The sequence below is a fragment of the Agelaius phoeniceus genome, unplaced genomic scaffold, assembly GCF_051311805.1.
Source record: "Agelaius phoeniceus isolate bAgePho1 unplaced genomic scaffold, bAgePho1.hap1 Scaffold_113, whole genome shotgun sequence".
NCBI classification, from domain to species: domain Eukaryota; kingdom Metazoa; phylum Chordata; class Aves; order Passeriformes; family Icteridae; genus Agelaius; species Agelaius phoeniceus.
In genome coordinates, this window is record NW_027509877.1 from 1,687,430 (window position 1) to 1,707,192 (window position 19,763).

Below are 19,763 nucleotides of genomic sequence, written 5' to 3' on the forward strand. Positions count from 1 at the left end.
TTCCCTGTGGCACGGAGGCACATCCCATCCTCTCCCTATCCTTCCTCCCCCAGAGAAGGAGCTGAGGATGGAGACCAGGGAGGAAAAATCTCCACGGCAGAACCTCATGGAAGAGGCTGTTTTGAGCAACTCTAGTGCACAGGAATCCAACAGGGAAGAAAAGCCACAGAGATCCCAGAGGAAGAGGGGCTGCAAAGCCAGCCCAGGGTGCTCTGAGGAGGAAAGACCCACCCTGAGCCAGGAAGGTGGACAGAGCTTCAGCCACAGCTCAGAGCTGGTGGTCCCTGAGCAGCTTCATGATGGGGAGAAGCCCTACAAGTGCTTGGAGTGTGGGAAGAGCTTCAGGCAGAGCAGCACCCTGACCAGCCACCAGATGATCCACACTGGGGAATGGGCCTACGAGTGTGGGCAGTGTGGGAAGGGCTGCAGCTGCAGCTCTGCCCTCATCATCCACCAACGCATCCACACTGGGGAGAGGCCCTACAAGTGTCCCGAGTGTCAGAAGAGGTTTCAGACACGCTCCAATTACCTCTGCCACCAGCGCATTCATACAGAGGAGAGGCCCTTCTGCTGCCCTGATTGTGGGAAGGGATTCAAGAAAAAAATCCACCTTCATCATCCACCGGCGCATCCACACTGGGGAGAGGCCCTACAAGTGTCCCACTTCATGGGAAGAGCTTCTCCATGAGCTCGAATTTGACCAGAAACCAATGGAGTCGCCAGTAAGGGAAGTTCTGCGAGTGCCCCAGCTGCAGGAAGAGCTTCATGCACCACTCCAGCTTCTTTCTCCATTGGAGGTCCCACGTTGGGAAGAGCCCTGGGGATCCATTTTCCCTGTAATCCATGCTGGGAAGACAGCTGTCAATTTTCCTGCCTCTCCCGATGTCCTGATGTGGCATTGAAAAACATAAGGGTCTGGCCATGGCCCTGTCATGACATTCACTCCCACCTCAGGTCATTGCCAGGGGCAGGAAAGGGACTCTCTCTCTCTCTCTCTCTTTCTCTCTCTCCCTGAGGAGAAGGGTGTCCTTTCCAGGCAGGGGGAAATACATGGCCAGGAAGACCCAGTGAGTTGTGTTTTAGTTTTCCCTTTAAAAGTTTTTCTTATCCCTTCTGTTATCAATATTGTTTCTGTTCCTGTTTGTGCCTTATCTTGTTCCTGTTCCCAATAAATTGTTCTTATCCCAGCCCCGGATCTTTGCCTTTTGTGCTTTCCATGGGAGGCGGGAGGGCAGCGAGGGCAGCGCAGTTTTAGCGGGAGCAGGAAATTGGGGAATCCCATTCCTAAACCCCAGCCCGTGGAAACCGAGCATCCCAGCTGGTGCCAGCCCTGGTGGCCATGGCAGCAGCCTTGGGAGCGGGTCCCTGGCTGGGGCTGTGGGAACCTCTTCCCTCTGGTGCCCAGGGACAGGAGTGGAAGGAACGGCTGCAGCTGAGTCGGGGCAGGCTCAGGTTGGATGTCAGGAAAAGGTTTTTGCCCAGAGGCTGCTGGGGCCCTGCCCAGGCTCCCCAGGGAAGGGTCCCAGCTCCAGGGCTCTCTGAGCTCCAGCAGCGATTGGCCAGCGCTGCCAGGCCCAGGCTGGCATTGTTGGGGTGTCCTGTGCAGGGCCAGCAGTTGGACTGGAGGATCCTGATGGGATCCACCCAGGGACTCCACCCTTTTCTACAGGAGCCCTGCTGCAACAGACCCACACCTGACACTCCAGGAGGACTGCAGCCACAATTCCAATTGGATTGCTACCAACAGCCTGACCAACAGGGTGGCAGGTTGGGTTCTGGTTCTGTCATTGCTGTTTTAGTTTACTGCATTGTTTATTTTCTCCTTTTATTTTCTTCCCCAATAAAGAACTGTTATTTCCTGCTCCCATATTTTTTGCCTGAGAGCCCCTTAATTTAAAATTTATAGCAATTTGGAGGTGGGGGGGGGGCTTATATTCTCCAATTCAGGGGAGGCTCCTGCCTTCCTTAGCAGGCACCTGTCTTTCCAAACCAAGACAGCAGGACAGAAGGCACTTTGATTTATTTTGTCCCAAGTTTCTCCTGAGTTCATGACTTCAGATGAACTGGAATGGTCCCGACAGCACAAAAGCAGCCACAATGAGCAGGATCACAGCCCCAGGTCACCATTAAATGCATTCAATCCACACCTTCCAGAGCCCAGCAGCAATTCCTCAATTCCTGCCTGTGCCCCCAGCTCTGGGTGAGCCTGAGGGGCATTGCTCTGGTGTGTGCGGGGCCGGCTCCTGCAGGACACAGCGCTGGGAGCCGCTCTGTGTCCCGCAGCTTCGGCATCTCAGGCACCGCTCCACAGCTGCGGGGCTGCGCCACTACTGTTCCATGGCTGTAGCTCCTGTGCCACCACTGCTCCATGGCTGTAGTTCCTGTGCCACCACTGTTCCATGGCTGTAGCTCCTGTGCCACCACTGTTCCATGGCTGTAGCTCCTGTGCCACCACTGTTCCATGGCCGGAGCTCTTGTGCCACCACTGTTCCATGGCTGTAGTTCCTGTGCCACCACTGTTCCATGGCTGTAGCTCCTCTGCCACCACTGTTCCGCCTTTTCCATGCTCACTCCACTGCTGCTCCAAAGCTGTGCTGTGCTGTTTCAGCACGGTTCCTCTGCTCCTGCACCACTGCTCCACTGCTGCTCCAACACTGCTCATCTCCCAATTTTCCACAGCTCCTTCTCTGCTCCTCCCCTGCTCCCCTGGTGTTCCACGGCTGCTGCTTCTGTTCTAGTGCTGCTGCCACAGCTGCAGTGTCACAGAGAGGGGAACATTTGGGCACCACCACTGTGTTGTCACACAGACCGGGACAATGGGACTGCCACAGCTGTGGTGTCACAGAGAGGGGAACATTCAGGCAGCAACCACTGTGGTGTCACAGAGACCGGGACAACAGGACTGCCACAGCTGTGGTGTCACAGAGAGGGGAGTGCTGGGGCTGCCACAGCTGTGGTGTCGCAGTGAGGGAAATGTTGGGGTGGCTGCTGCTGTAGTCATAGAAGGGAACACTGTGGCTGCCAGTGCTTTGTTGTCATAGAGAGGAGAATGGGGGTTCTGTAGTAGAATGGGGAGAACAATGGGATCCTGTAGTTCTTATCAGTCATGCAGTGACATTGGGGCTTCCACTGCCCCCAGTGATGTCATAGAGAGGAGAACATTGGGGCTGCCATCCTTGTGAGCTCAAAGACAGGGTAACCTTGGGGCTACTACCCCTGGTTTCTCATGGAGAGGCTAATCTTGGGGCTGCCACCACTGTGGTGTCATAAAGAAGTCAATGTTGGGACTGCCAATGCAGTGGTGTGACAGACAGGGGAATGTGTGGGGAGTCACTGCTGGGGTGTCACAGACAGGGGAGCATTTGGGGCTGCCACCCCTGTGGTGTCACAGAGAGGGGAATGTGGGGGCTGCTACTACTGTGTTTTCATAGACAGGGCAATGTTGGGTTGGCCAGCAAAGTGATGTCAGAGAGATTGGAATGTTGGGGCTTCCACCACTGTTTTCTCATAGAGAGGGGAATCTTTGTTCTGCCACTGTGTTGGTGTCATAAAGAGGGGAACACTGTGGGTGCCACCTCTGTGGTGTCACAGAGAGGGGGACGAGGACTGGCACAGCTGTGTTGTCACAGAGACAGGAACAGTGGGGCTGCAACCACTGTGGTGTCCTAGAGAGGGGAACGTTGTGGCTTTCACCATTGTGGTGTCACAGAGAAGGGATTTAGGGCTGCCACAGCTGTGGTGTCACAGAGAGTGGAAGGTCAGGATTGCCTCCGATGTGGTGTCACAGAGAGGGGGACACTGGGGCAGCCATCGCTGTGATGTCACAGAGAGGGGAATTTTAGGGCTGCCACCTCTGTTCTGTCACAGGGAGGGGAACATTGGAATTGCCACCCTTGTTGTGTGACAGACAGGAGAACGTTTGAATTGTCACTGCTGTGGTGTCACAGAGAGGGGGACATGGTCCTGCCACAGCTGTGGTGTCACAGAATGGGGGACACTGTGGCTGCCACCCCTGTGGTGTCACAGACAGGGGAATGCTCGATCTTGAAGTGCTGTGGTATCATAGAGAGGGGAACGTTGGTGTTGCCACTGCTGGTGTGTCACAGATATGGGAACACTGCCAAACCTGCCCTGGTGCTGTGCCCACTGCAGTGCTGCTCCTCTGTGACACTGCAGGGCCTCCTGGGGACATTGTTCACACTCTGGAGACTCATGGGACTATAGGAGCCCTGTGACACTCCAGGGTCTTGTAGAATCCATGGAACCAAGAGAAGACTGTGAAACTCTGGGGCTTCATGGAACCATCCATTGTGATACCTCAGGGCCTCATGCTTCCCAGGAATCCTTGTGACTCTACAGGACTAAGTGGAACTAAGGGGACAGTGTGACACTGTGGAGTTCATGGAACTGAGGGGATGCTCTGAGACTCAGGTGCCTGAAGATGCTCAGGAGCCGTTGTGACCCTGTGGCTTGTGGAACCAAAGGGACACTGTGACACTGTGGGGTCTCATGGAATCCAGAGGCCCTTGTGACTCAGTGAGGACAGTTGGAACCAAGGATCCATTGAGATATCTCAGGGCCTTGTGTTGTCCAGGGATCCTTGTGACATTGTGGGGCCTCATGGAACCAAAGGGACCCTGGGACACTGTGTGATCTCAGGGAACCAAGGGGACTCAGAGACACTGTGGGGCCTCCTGGTTCTCAGTCACTTCTGACACTTGTGTCCATCTACAAAGAGGCAAAGCTGGGCAGCCTGAGCCTGTTGATCCAGAATATTCCCATCTCCATGGGAGGATGTTCCTGCCAGCTGTGGTGCTTTGTGTTCTCTCTGCTCTCTGGGGGAATTGCATCCTACAGGAGACCCCAACTACTCCTATAGCTGACACCACAGGGCCTGCTGTGGGGTGGGAGCAGAGGCATCTTTCACTCCATCATGTTGCTCAGAGCCCATCCAAGCAGGAATGTTTCCAAGGATGGAGCATTCACTGGCTCTCCACCAAGGCTAACGGTGAAAGCAGGATGCTGGGGGAGGCAGCAGGGAGAGCAGAGGCTTTGCTGGGTGAGCGAGGGAAGAGAATGAGTGCAGAAGGCACAGCCCACCAGGAGGCCACCAGGGCAGAGCCATGGAGCCTCCCCAGGTGAGGGTGACCTGCCCGGGGAGTGCCCTGCTGCCCCCGGGACTGTGCTGCCACCCCTGGTGGAGGTGTTTGCCCAGCAGGATGTCCCCTGGTCACCCAGGGCTGTGCCGCTGCCCCAGGCGGGAGGGCGCTGCCAGCTGAGTGTGCCGTCCCTGGGGTCAGTGGTGGAGGCACCCCGAGAAGCCTGGCTGTGTTAAATGAGCACCCTGCAGCCCCTCTGTGCCCTGCCATGGCTGCCAAGACACCTGAAAGGACTGGCTGCTGTGTTGCTGTGCCCTCTGCTGCCCCTTGTTCTGCCCTGCTGGCAGAAACTGCCGCAGCCGCCCAAGCCCAGCGCGGGTTGTCAATGGAGAGCGCTGCTGCTGATCCAGAGGGTGGAGAGACGTCATGCTGCAGAGCCACATTGAACAGGCACTCTGCCACTCTGCTGTGCCCTGCTGCCGCAGCTGGAACCCCAGAAGCAGCACTTGGTAGCAGCAGGGAGGCGCTTTGCCACTGCAGCCGCTGCAAGGCACCCAGCCGCCACCACTGTGAGATGCCTTGCTCCTGCAGGACAGTGCCTGGCCATGGAGCGGGCTTTGCTGCCCCTCCACCAGGCCCTGCCACACCAGCTGAGATCTCAGAAGCGGTGCCCGGCCCCTGCGAGATTCCAGCTCCTCTGTGCCATGCTGCTGCCCCTGTAGCCATCTCTGCCTGCGCTGGAACCACCTCTCTGTGCTTTGCTGTGACTGAAAGCGCCCCTACAGCTGTGCCCAGCCACGGCGAGACAGTGCCCGGCCCCGGCAGGAGAGCGCCCTGGCACTGTGAGGGGGTGCCTGGCTGCAGAGCCATTCCTGGCTGCTATGGAGCTGCCCGTGCCTGTTGCCAAGCTGTACCTGGTTGCTGTGAGACTCCCAGCTGCTGTGGAACACCTGGCTACGATCAAGCCGTATCTGTCGCTCCATGCCCTGCTGTCAACTGCTGGGAAAAGGCGTCGGCTGAGCAGTTCATGCAGGGGAAGGTCCCCGGCAGGGGTCCCTGGGCCAGTGCCCCACCTTGGCCAGCACCCAGCAGCCAGCTTAGAACTGGTGCAAACCAGGGGAATCTGACTGTTTAATTAAAACAAAGCATCCCAAAGGCCTGAGGTGGGTGATGATGCGATGGGATTTCTGCCCAGTGCTCTGAATATCAAAGTGAAGAAATTCAGTGAAGTGCAGGCAAAAGGTGGGAGTAACTATGACTCTCTTATGGCAGTTTTTGAGAGTATAGTTACAAACTGGGCATTACTGCAGTGATTGCACCTCCTCATGGTCCTGCTGGAAACCCTGTGTAATGTAACCCAGTCAATCTCTGCCCCAGCACAGAGGTGGTGGGGATGGCCAGTTCAACGTCCTCCTGTTGAAATGTCATCCTCCTGAAACAAACAGTAAGAGCTGGGTGGCTCTTTGCCCAAGATCTGACTCCAGGATTTTAAAGTGGGCAAAAGATTGCTATGTCCTTGCTCTGTCCTTCTTATTCTACCTCTCCTAAACTTGTGGCAAATTTACTATCCGGAGCCATAAAATGGGGAACCATTTTAAAACAAAACCTCTAAACATAACTAGGTGACCTGGTGTCCCAGGGTCTACAACTGGACACCTTCTCTCAATTTTGCAAGGTAAACCTGGTGTTTTTATTTTCTAAACACCAGCTAGACCTGTTGTCTAAAAACTGGGTAGACCTAGTGTTGAAAAATTTACCATCGCACCCCCCCAGTATGTGAATTGGCTTCTCTGGTGAACTTAGAGTTTTATAGATTGGACTTGTTTATGAATAACTTTGAATGTGTTCATTTTCCCACAAGCTGGGAGGGTTTGAGCAGGCTGCCTGAGGTCTATGAACAGTTTGTACCACGGCCAAGTGTGGGACTGAAGATCTGCCTTCCGAGGAACTGTGAATCGTTTGTTCTCAACAACAGGTAGAGAAACAGCAATTGTGAGACTGAGGGCACACCAGAAACATCACCTGCTGAGCCGGAGAATGACACCAAGCCGCCGACATCCCCAGCTCAGACAGAGAACCACGAGGAACAGACAGTGGAAGACATCCTTACTGTGACTGCTCCTGATAACAAATCCACCTTGTCCTTGCTCCGGTACCCGGGTGAACTGGGTGTTGGGCTTGATTGAACACCTGAGGGTAGCCCACGGGATAAGGAGGGTTTGTTTTCTGTGTGCTCAATGTGGAAAAGAGAAGAGTAATTCTCATGGTATTGTTTGTCACTTTGGTAAATGCAGGGGAGCAGCAGAAATGGCTCCAGGCAGGGAGTGGATATATGAGGAATGCAGCAGAGACTTCAAGATGAAAATTGCTCTGGGACAACACAAAAGATTGGCACATTCATTGGTTAGAAATCAGGAAAGGGTTGCTGTTTTCCACCCAAAAGAGACTTCCAACCCAGGAGCCCACCAAAAATGCTGGACTAAAGAGGAAGAACTACTGGTAAGATTGGAGGCTCAGTTTGAGGGCAACAAAAGCATCAATAAACTCATTGCAGGACACATCACAAGCAAAACAGCTGAAGAAATCAGGGACAAAAGGAGATTGCTGCCCAGGAAACCAGCTGAGGATGTAGATAAGGAACCTGGCATGAGTCATCAAACCAGGAGAGCAGCTGGGGGCCTGCGAATGGACTTGGACAAAGATCTTGGGAGGAGTCAGATGCCTGGGAGAGCAGCTGCTGGAAGGAAAACAGATCCCAAGATGAGTCACCACCCTGATAAAGATAACAACAGCTGGGAAACAGCAAGTGACAGAGGGAGGGGGAGCTGCAGGCCCATTATCTCAGAACCCTCAGTGAATGGCTATCAGCTGGGACAATTCACACCTTCCTGTGGATATCCAAGCACTTAATAGATGATAAGGAGATGCAATCAACAATCAATCAGCACAGGAATGCTTTTGATGCCTTGAATGAATCAGCCAGATAAGAACAGCAACCCAAGATAAGAGAAAAATGGGGAGCCAGGAAAAAGGACCAAAAAGACCTTTTCCAAAGTGGATGAAAAGAAGAACAGTTAAGAAAGGTCATTTTCTTTGCTTCTAAGACCTGTTCCATCTAGATAGGGGAAAACTTGCTAAAATTATCCTGAATGACAAAGAGTGTTTGTCCTGTGAAATCCCACCCATCGAACTTTATTCAGTTTTTAAAGCCTGATGGGAAACACCTGGAACATTTGATAGCCTTGGGAACTTCCAAATTGTGGGAGATTAGGGACTGGCCCCAAGATCTCGCATTGTTACGGGCAGACAGAACCCCTCCCCTTTACCGTTACTTAGCCCCACGTGTTGTTGACCATTAACCCCTGTTATAAATGACCCTGCCTAACCGTTAATAAATGCCAGTTACCGTCCACCACATTGGTGTGTGCGTGTGCTTGGTCCGTGTGGCAGAGGCGCTGCCACCGAGCCGTCCTCGACCTGGGATGCCACGCCCCAAGCAGCGGCAACACCAAATTAATGGGAAAGCCAACATTAGTGCTTTCAGAGACTTAATTATGGCAAAAGAAATTGAGAAAAATGTGCAGGAGATGAGCAAAAACTCAGCTCCCTAGTCCAGGATTACTCTAAGAGACATCAAGAAGATGGATCCAGAGTACTCCTGGACCATGGAGATCTTCAGCTTATGGTTAACATCAGGAAAAATCCCAGACATGGTGAGGGGTTGCAGGACTGTTTTGATTCCTAAGTCAACCAAAGCAGGGCACCTAAAGGACATTAACAACTGGAGACCCATCCTGATCGGTTCCATCTTGCTAAGACTGTTCTCCAGGATTTTAACAGCCAAACTGACCAAGGCTTGCCCCCTCAACCCAAGGCAAAGAGGCTTTATAAGGGCAGTGGAATGCTCCGAAAACCTGAAACTCCTGCAAACTAGAATTCAGTCAGCAAAAGGAGAACACAAACCCCTGGCTGTTGTATTTGTGGACATGGCCAAGGCTTTTGACACCGCAAGCCAGCAGCACGTTCTACATGCCCTACAGGAAAGGGAGGTAGATCCCCACATCATCAATCTGGTGAGCAATACTGTGAAAAATGTTTTTGTGATTTGTGCCAATCAGCAATGGAATCAGCAAATGCTTTTATCTGCTGTGTGGAAAACGGATGCATTCTTTGGGATAGATACAAAGAAGGCTTATGAAACTTTCTATAGCCAAACAAAGCTTTGAACAAGGGGAAGTATGGTAAAGTAAAGAGATGAGGTAGCAAGATGACTGATGCTTAGAATAAAATAGAGGAAGTTGTTGTGAAGCTAAGGGGACTGCAATGCGACTAAATGCTTATGTGTAATAAAAAGCTTAACAAAATCATGTAGCAGACAGAGGTGAAGGGGCCTCGCTCCAGACAAGCACAAGAAGGACAGGAAGCCAACAACCACCGGGAAAGATGATGAAATTGCTTATTCCAGCTGATTGATACTTACTCATTTCTACTAAACAAGCACACTGGAAACTGCTTTTTTATGCTTAAAAACAGTATATATATACTTTACTGAATTTGTAAGTGGTGTGTGCCGTGAGTGGAGCAGTGACTCCCTGGCCAACCAGCGCTGCTTGCTGGCCTTCTTTAAAATCAAAGATATAGAAATAAAATTCACATTGACTATTGAAATTTTATGTATTAGTATGATCCTTGTCCCATGGCAGCACTCCCAGTATGGTCCCAGAATAATCCCAGTTACTTTCAAGCACTCCCAGGATGGTCCCGGTTGCCTCCAGCTAGATCAACCCAGTCAGTCCCAGTATGATGCCATTTGCTCCGTGTGCTCCCAGTTGCTCCCAGTCACCCCCAGTCCAGGGAGGATGTGCATGGTGTGTTCCCAGTCACTCTCAGACACTGCCAGGGTTAATCCAGTCAGTCCCAGTATGATCCAGTGATGACCCCAGTGTGGTCTCAGTTGCTGCCTGTAGGAACCACTTGTGCCCCACATGGTTCCAGTTGCTCCCTTTCACCCTGACTTTTGTTCCAGTGTTTCCCAGTCTTTCCCAGTGTATCCCAGTTCCTTCCAGCATATTCCCAGTCACTCCCAGCATGATCCCAGTAGAAGCCCAGTTGTTTCCAATGACCCCAGCATGCACCCAGTCACTCCCAGCTCTCCCACATGCTCCTGGCATGATCCCAGTGTCTCACAGCTGCTCCTGCTCACCCAGAGCATGATCCCACTTGCTCCCAGTATATCCCATTTGCCTCCAACAGGGTCACAATTGCACCCGGCAGGCTCCTACTCAGTTCCAGTATGATCCTGGTATGATGTGAGTACAAATGCAGTGCAATCCCAGTCACTGCCCATTTGATCCCAGTATGATCCCAGTACAGCCCAGTCCCTCCCACTGAAGCCACTCCTGGGATCTCCCAGCCCTCTCTGCATTCACCCCTTCCAGATCTCCTGGGAGGCACCCGAACCCCAAGGGCTGGAAGTCTGCAGCCAGGGTCCTCAGCAAGGCCCAGTTTGGATGAAGAAGGAGAGCAAGAAGGGAGGGAAGTAAGAGAAGGAGGTTGGCTTAGGAAGGAAAAGGAGGAGGAGGGAGGGAAGATGAGGAGTGGGAGAAAGAGGAGGGACAAAGGAGGATCAGGGAGAGGAGAAGGAACCATGATGTTGAGCACTCCCTGAATTCACAGGCTGTGGGATCATCACCCATCTGTTAGAACTGGAGCATTTATCTTCTGTTAATTGGGCAGTTTTCTTTATCTCTTCCACAACCAATCTATCCTCTGGGAAATATCTTCTCTTAATGGGCCATTGAGTGTCACTGCATGACTGATAAAAACCACATCATCCCATTGTGAGATGCTCTGCCCAGGGGGAGGAGCCAAGCATTTGTACCTGGATATAACTGCATCCCTGGGACACCACATCAGCCTCTTCCCACTGGATTCTCAGAGAAGCAGCTTTCTTCTCCACAGGATTCCCAGAGGAAGACCAGGCCCAACACCACCACCACTGGACCTTCAGAGGAAAACTCCACCCTTCTAGAGGATCCTAACAGAACCACATCTGTCACTGCCGGAGCTCTGCAGCCACCATTTCATAGGACTGCTACCAGCAGCCTGACCCGCAGGGTGTCACGTCGTATTCTGATCTGGTGAGTGGGGTTTTTTTGTAAAACGGCATTTGTATTTTTAAGATTTTCCTAGTTCAATAACTGTTATTCCTATTCTCATACTTTTGCCTGAGATACCCTTAATTTCAAAATTCTAGTAAATTGGGGGGAGGGGGTTTACATTTTCCATTTCAAGGGAGGCTCTTGCCTTCTTTAGCAGACACCTGTCTGTTCAAACTGAGACAATGTCCCAGGACACCCGGGCAGGAGAGGAGGAAGTCAGTGCCCCTTTCCCCCTCTCTCCTGCTCCATCTCCCAGCCCATCATGGCACCCAGCTGCAGGACAGCCCCTCTGCCAATGCCGTCCTGCCAGGAAATCACTGGGGGGATCTCCTTCCCCTTCCCTGGGGCACAGAGGCAAATCCCATCCTGACCTTGTCCTTTGTCCTCCAAACAAGAAGCTGAGGATGGAGACCAGGAAGGACAAATCCCTGCAGCAGAACCTCATGGAAGAGGCCATTATGAGCAGCTCTACTGTGCAGGAATCCAATGGGGAGGAAAAGTCCCAGAGGTCCCTCAGGAGGAGGGGCACCAAACTCAGCCCAGGGTGCTCTGAGGAGGAAAGACCCACCCTGAGCCAGGAAGGTGGACAGAGCTTCAGCCAGAGCTCAGAGCTGGTGGCCCATGAGCAGCTTCATGATGGGGAGAAGCCCCACAAGTGCTTGGAGTGTGGGAAGAGCTTCAGCCGGAGCAACACCCTGATCCGCCACCAGATGATCCACACTGGGGAATGGGCCTACGAGTGTGGGGAGTGTGGGAAGGGCTTCAGCTGCAGCTCTGACCTGAGTGTCCACCAGATGATCCACACTGGGGAGAGGCCCTATGAGTGTCCTGAGTGCAGGAAGAGGTTTCAGACCAGCTCCAATCTTCTGCTGCACCAGCGGATTCACACAGAGGAGAGGCCCTTCCACTGCCCCAACTGCCAGAAGGGCTTCAAGCACAACTCCCACCTCATCAGCCATCAGCGCATCCACACTGGGGAGAGGCCCTACGAGTGTCCCCAGTGTGGGAAGAGGTTTCGGACCAGCTCCCAGCTCCTTGTGCACGAGCGGATTCACACCGAGGAGAGGCCATTCCTTTGCCCTGACTGTGGGAAGGGCTTCAAGCAAAACTCCCACCTCATCACCCACCGGTACATCCACACTGGGAAGAAACCCTATGAGTGTGGGGAATGTGGGATGAGCTTCAGCCGCAACTCTCACTTGACCAGACACCAACGGAAGCACCAGTGAGGGAAGCCCTGCAAATGCCTCAACTGCAGGAAGAGCTTTGTGCACTGCTCCAGCATCATCCCCCATTGGAGGTCCCACATTGGAAAGAGGCCTGGTTATCTACGTTCCCTGTGATCCATGCTGGGAAGACACCTGTCCCTTTTCCTGCCCCTGCCAATGACATGATGTGGGTCCAAGGTTATGAGGGTCTGGCCATGGCTGTGTCATTACATTCACTCCTACAGGTCATTGCCAGGGGCAGGAAAGAGACGCTCTCTGTCTCCCATGAGGAGAAGGGTGTCCTTTCCAGGCGGGGGGATATACATGGCTGGGAAGAGACGGTCGGTGGTGTTGAAGTTTTCCCTGCAAAAAGTTTTTCTTATCCCTTCTGTTATCCATGTTGTTGTTCCTGTTTGTTCCATATCTGGTTGCTGTTCCCAATAAATTGCTCTTATCCCAGCCCGGGATCTTTGCCTTTTGTGCTTTCCATGGGAGGTGGGAGGGCAACGAGCGGCAGCGCGGTTTTAGCAGGAGCAGGAAATTGCGGAATCTCATTCCTAAACCCCAGCCCATGGAGACCGAGCATCCCAGCTGGTGCCAGCCCTGGTGGCCATGGCAGCAGCCTTGGGAGCGGGTCCCTGGCTGGGACTGTGGGAACCTCTTCCCTCTGGTGCCCAGGGACAGGAGTGGAGGGAACGGCTGCAGCTGAGTCGGGGCAGGCTCAGGTTGGATGTCAGGAAAAGGTTTTTGCCCAGAGGCTGCTGGGGCCCTGGCCAGGCTCCCCAGGGAAGGGTCCCAGCTCCAGGGCTCTCTAAGCTGCAGCAGCGTTTGGCCAGCGCTGCCAGGCCCAGGCTGGCATTGTTGGGGTGTCCTGTGCAGGGCCAGCAGTTGGACTGGAGGATCCTGATGGGTCCCTCCCAGCTCCGCCAATTCTGTGGCTCTGGGATCCCATCAGCCTGGGGATGGGACTGGAAATGGTTGCCATGGCAACAGAACTCTGGCTGCAGACCTGAGCTGGTGTCCATGGCAACCACCCCTGGCATGGGGTCTCCATGGAGCTGCCAAGGGACTGAGCATAGCAACAGGGGGCTGGTGATAGTTGCCATGGAAACTGACCATAGCAATGGATTCTAGTGATGGTTGCCTGCTAAGGAATCGAGTTGCCACAGGCACTCAGAGGCATTCCATGGGGACATTCCAAGAGTTTCCAGCCTCTTTAAGAGCTGGAATGTCACACACAGAGACAGGGGCTCCATGGAGACCTCCCAGTGATTTCTGGGGATGGAAAAGAGCCCTGTGGTCAGAGGCAGTCACAGCCATTCCATGGTGACATCCCAGGGCACCTTGGGCTGCAAAGGCACCCATCTGTCACAGGCACTCACGGGGGCTCCACGGTGACATCCCAGGAGTCCCCAGGCTGCCAAAGAGCCGGGATGTCCCAGACACTCACAGGGGTTCCTGTCATGGGCACAGTGGGAGCTTCAGGCAAAAGCTTTGTTTCTTTCTTGGAGAAACTTCTGCTGAGTCATGAGGTAGAGAAATGACACCCAGCAGCAACCACAGAACCACAAAACCCCTGCAGGACCCCATAACTTCTAAAATTCCTTCTCAGAAAGGAGACTGGGAACAGGTGGATCCAATGCTAGCCCCAGACTTTGTCAAAGGTACAAAATATTGTACAGGTGGAATTGAACTTTAATGCAATTTGTCCAGCAGGATTAATGATGCAATACCAGATAGATTTCTAGAAATACAGCTCTGTTTATTCTGATCATGATTGGACAGAAAGATCTTGATAAGAGTTCTTTCCTCCACAGCAAAGGAGCTCAAACCATTAGAATCTTCTGCTCTAGGAAGCACTTTTGCAGTCAGCAGGGCCTTGCTGGAGTTGTTGGAGCCCATTGCAGGCAGAGCCTCCTGCTCCAGCAGGAACTGCCTTTCCTGTGCCATCAGCAGGGCAGGTCCCGCTGCAGGAAAAGCCCCAGGCCAGCCCCAGCACAGGGAAGGCCTCGGGCACAAGGGCAGAGTGCCGTGCTGGGAGCTGTGCTAGGGAGAGCCTGAGGCACCAAAGGCACCTTGGCAGCAGCAGCTGCTTGCAGGCCATGGCCAGAAGCCTCCCTTGGCAGCCCGGCCTGGTGGCCACCACTGCAGAGCTGCTGCCTCAGGGCTCCTTTCTGGCTGGGCTCTGAAAAGCCACTTGTGCTCCCGGAGCCTGACTGGGAAGCCATTGGCCCCAGCACCTTGGGGACAAGATATGAATGACAAAACTCTTCATGCCAGCAGAGCCAAGGCAGGGGCAGAGCAAAGGGCAGAGCCAGGCCCAGGGGACAGGGCTGCCATGGTGATGGCTGTGAGGTCACTGCCCCTGCAGCAGCCTGGCTGCCCTCAGCAGACATTCTGGCCACAAGCCTTGTGAGGGCACCCAGCACAGCAGAGAACCCACACTACAGGAATTCCATCCTTGGGAAGGGCAGGGGGTTTCACTGGGTCAGGTTGCACAAAGCTCCTGCTCCTGGACAATTCCTAGGATGGCACATCCACTTCTCTGGCAAAAGAGTTGCAGTTTTGTTCCACTCTCATCATTGTAAAATATTTCCTCCTTCTAACAAATGTAACTCCAGTCTCATTCACTTTAGAGTTATTGACCCTTTTTCTGCCACTGCAAAATTGCAAGAAAATACCTTTGGCAGTTATTTTTCCATTTTCACAGACATTGGAGAGGACCCAGACATCTCCCAAGATGGGGTTTGGAGGCCTTATCACATAACCCACAGGTAGAGGCTGCAGGTTCTGGGCTCAGTGGGGTGGAGACTGAGGACAGAACAGGAGTAGCCTGGCAGGGGCTGAAGGGTGGTTTCAGAGAGGCTGGAGCTTTCCTTCCTAGAGCATATAAGCATGAGAAGAAAATAATGGCACCAAGGGCAGCTGGGGAGGCCCAGACTGGGCAGCAGCAGAAAGGAATTTCCCTGCCAGGGCAGGGCTGTGGTGCAACACGTGCCCCAGCAGGAGCCTGGAGCAGCCCAAGGCTTTGTGTGGGCAGGCAGAGGCAGGCAGGAGGCAGAGCTGTCAGCAAAGGAAGGGGCCAGCCAGGTGGGGCAGCCGGGGGATGCCAACAGCCTGCAGGGACAGAGGCGCAGGGCAGGGACACCGTAGGACAGCCTGGGCTGCACAGGGCACAGGCATGGGCAGCAGCTGCAAGACAGCCCTGCCAGAGCCAACTCCTGCAGCACTTTGGCCATGGCTGCTGGCCCTGTGGCTGAGGCCAGCAGGGGACAAGTGACCCTTGCAGGCCTCATTGCCTCATTGCCTCCTTGTCCCTGCTCAGCAGCCTGGCAGGGGCCGCCCCATGCTCCTGTCCTTGGCATTGCCCATCCCCACATCTCAGTGCCCCAGCAAGAGCCCTGAGCACTGAGGGAGGGACAGGATCTGCCTGTGGGAGTTGGAGACAAGGAGCTGGAACCTGCAGGTGCAGCCTGGGCTGGAGGCAGCTCAGATTTGCACAAAGGCTGCTCTGAGTGCCAGGGGATGGGGCTCAGGCCTTGGCCCTTTGCATTCCTGAAACACATCCAGGTTTGCCCAGCACCAGAGACCCGTTTCCCTTGCTTGTCCCCAGCTGTCATCAGTGCCTCCAGTGTTCTGCTCGACCTGGAACTTGGAGACATTTTCACATGAATTGTGTCCCTCAGTGGTACCCATTAAAAGTTAATGAAACTTTGGACTTTGAATGTGAGTTTGAGTTCTCCAGAAGTTTATTGAACGCAATCTGAGGCACCGAGTCTGATGCAAAGAGCACCAAAGCCTCAAGAGGGTCATTGAAGTCCTTGTGCTGAGTCTGTGCTGCTGAGCTGGGCCAGGCTGCTGGCCCAGAGTGTCCTAGGTTAGAATAGAAAAATGTCTTCTATTCCCATTTTCACGAGCTGCTGAAACCAGGAGGGACATTGTTTTTTTCCTTATCTCCTGTTAATGGGCCCATCAATGTCTTGCCTCATGACTCAGAGATAACTCCCTCCAGGAGCCATTTCTGTTTATCGGGTAATCAAGGACCCACCCCATGACTCAGAACGATTTCAGCCCATTTTGAGATTCCCTGCCCAGCGGGGAGGAGCTAAGCATCCCCACCTGGATAGAATCTGGGCTTTGGGACAGAGCAGTCAGTATTTCCACTGGATTGCCAGAGGAATAGCTGCCCTTACCCACGGGTTTCCAGAGGACAAGAGCTACCAGATTGTTTCTACAGGATCACCACTTCAACAAGACCATTTCATCTGGACTGCTACCACCCCCCTAACTAGCAGGGTGTCAGGTTGTATTCTGACTCTGTCACTGATTTTTCTTTTGTATTATAGCATATATATAGTTTTATCCCTTTTCCTGATAAATTGTATTTCTGACTTGGAATCTTTTACTGGTTTTGCTCTGAAACCAGAACACAGAGGCAGCTCCTGGCAAGGGCAGCACTGCAGAGAGACAGCTCTGGCCAGGAGCAGCTCCTGTGCACAGCCCAGCAGGGCTGGGGCACTGCCAGGGCCCCTCAGGGAAACCAGCAGGGCACAGACAGAGCTCCCAGGGGCTCAGCACTGTCAGGGGCTGTGGCATGTCCCAGAGGGGGCTGTGTCACAGCAGCTCCTCGGTGGCTCTGTCATGGAGGCACAGAGCAGCTGTGATGTCAGCAAGGGGCTGTGTGACAGCACAGAGTGGGTTCTGTGAGGTCACAGATTGGGCTATGACATCACAGAGATTTTTCTGTGACGTCTTTGAGCCGCCAGTGTCCTACAGGGTTCTGTGTGACATCACAGTGCAGGCTGTGATGTCATAGCATGGATGTATGACATCATAGAGCAGGCTATGAGGTTAAAGTGTGTGCTGTGACATTACAGAGTGGGTGTAAGGCATCACAGAGAGGCTCATGTGACATCACTGAGGGGGCTGTGACATCGCAGAGGTGGCTGTGGCATGATAGGGTAGGGTGTGAGGCCATAGAGCAGACTCCATGATCATGGAGGGTGGCTCGGTGATGTCAGAGAATGGTGTGTGACATCACTGGGTGTCTGAGTAACATCACAAAACAGGTTGTGACATCACAGAATAGGCTGTGACATCACGGAGTGACTTTGTGACATCACAGTGTCTTCTGTGATTTCACTACACAGCCGTATGACACCACAGAGTGATATGCCAGCCTTGGGACTGTGACATCACAGGGGCTGTGTGACATCACAGGCGTTTGTGTGACATCACAGGGGCTGTGTGACATCACAGGGGCTGTAGGAGGTCACTGGGGAGGTCACTCTGCCCCGCCCCCCCTCACAGTTCCCCCCAGAGCAGTCCAACCCTGCCCGTGCACAGCGGGGTCCCCTGTCCCCCCGGGTCCCCCCACCCCCGGCTCCGCAGCCTCCCCCAGAGGATGCTCCACCAGATCGACCCCAGAGCCTGACACGGGGACAGGGGGCCAGGGCCCTGGGGGTGGCACAGCGGGACAGGGACCCCCTGGCAGCGTCCCTGTGTCCCCCAGGGCCAGAGCCTGGGCCAGGGCTCCTTCACCCTGGTACCAATGAGGCCTTGAGAGCGCTTAAAATATCCCCAGCAAGGGATCAGCAAAAACCAGATTTAATATTAAGCGGCAGCACCACAGAGTTCCTTGGCAAGAGTCACTCTGCTCCTGACTGGACACTTCAGGCACACCAAGAAAACAAAGCAACAACAGAACCAAAAAAAAGCCAGGCAGTCAAACCAGAAATGAACCATGAACTGTCCGTGTGTCTTTGCATGCATGCATGTGTGCCTAAAGGACAGTGGGGGCAAGGAGAAAAGGAATGCAGCCTAAAAGCTAAACTGAGGTCAAACTTAACAGGACTTGACTGATACCTTAGACTTCAGCATTTAGCAAAAGAACAGCACTTAACAGTATCTAACCTTACTTATAACTTATGACCTAATGATTTCACAGTGGAATAACACTTAACAATATTCAACTTAGCTTAAAACCTATATCGAACGCAACGACTTAGGAAAAGAACAAGTCTTAGCAGCATTTAACTTTGCTTACAGCTTGTGACTCACCCTTACTTACAGGCCTGACTGGCTCAGCTATCCAAGGCACTCAGACCCCTCAGAGAGCAGCATTTCTGCCACATTTCCCCAGCACAGGCACTCCTGTGCGCACACAGACACCAAGAGTCAGTGCAAGGCACCTGGGAGAAATTCCCCTGAGGGCAGGAAATGCTCCCTGAGGATGCTTTGGCATCTCCCCAGCAGGCAAAGGGCTGAGCCTGGAGGAGTGGGGGATTGGCCCAGGCTCCGTCATTGTTTGGGATCCCCTAGTGCAGCAAAGGGGAGAGTTCCCAGCTGGGAGAGGCCCCACTCAGAGGGAGTCGCTGGCCCAGGAGAGCTCCAAGGGCTCCTTTTGGAGCGCTGTGTGCAGGGCCCCAAGAGAGGGGCTTCAGTCCCAGCAATGGTTCATCCTGGCTGCACTTGGCATCAGCAGCTTTCTTTGGCAGGGTGAGAACAGGGATGTTGTGCCACGGAGGGAACAGAAACAGCTCCCAGGGCTGCTCCTACAGAATGCAGGAGCTGGTTGGGCAGCAGCAGTGCCTGGAGCAGATGTGTTTGTGATGAGCTGCAGAGGAGCTGAGCCCAGGGGCTGTTGGCCGAGGCCAAGGCCCAAGGAGCATTTCTCAGCTGGCAGGGCGGCCTGAGAAGGGGAGGGGGCAATGCAGCAGCACAGGGCCCATGGAATGTAGGGGCCATTGGGTCACTGTGGGGCCTTGTGACACCAAGGGACAATTGTTACACTTTGGGGGCTCATGGAATCATAGAGACCAGTGTGACATTGCTGGGACTCATGGGACCAAGGGGACCATACTGACGCTGTGTGACTCCATGGAATGTAGAGATCATTGTGACACTGAGAGGCCCCATCAAACCACGGTTCCATTGGGACACCGTGGGGCCTCATGGAACCATACAGACCATTGTGGCACTTTGCGGTATCATGGAACCAAATGTCCATTGTGACATTGCAAGGAACCATTGAACCATGGAACCATGGAAAGGCCATTAAGATACTTCACAGCCTCATGGAACCAGGGGGCTGTTGTAAAAGTGAGGGGACTCATGGAATCATGGAGACCATTGTGACACTCTGAGGCCCCGTGGAATAAGCAAAGCATTGTGACACTGTGGGGCCTGATGAAACCAAGAGGCCTTTGTGACATTGCAGGGCTGCATGGAACCAAGGGGCCCCTCTAACATTGCAGGGACTTCTGTCATCAGTGGTTCCTTGTGACACTAAGAAA

General features: G+C 53.6%; 1 protein-coding gene across 1 annotated transcript in view; it reads left to right on the forward strand.

The window, feature by feature from the left end:
- LOC143693004 (uncharacterized) overlaps window positions 1-19,763 on the forward strand; it is a 680,702-nt gene that overhangs the window by 365,102 nt on the left and 295,837 nt on the right. Inside the window, 1 exon segment of the mRNA XM_077173088.1 lies at window positions 11,843-12,430. Within this exon segment, the coding sequence (XP_077029203.1) occupies window positions 11,843-12,430 (588 nt within the window).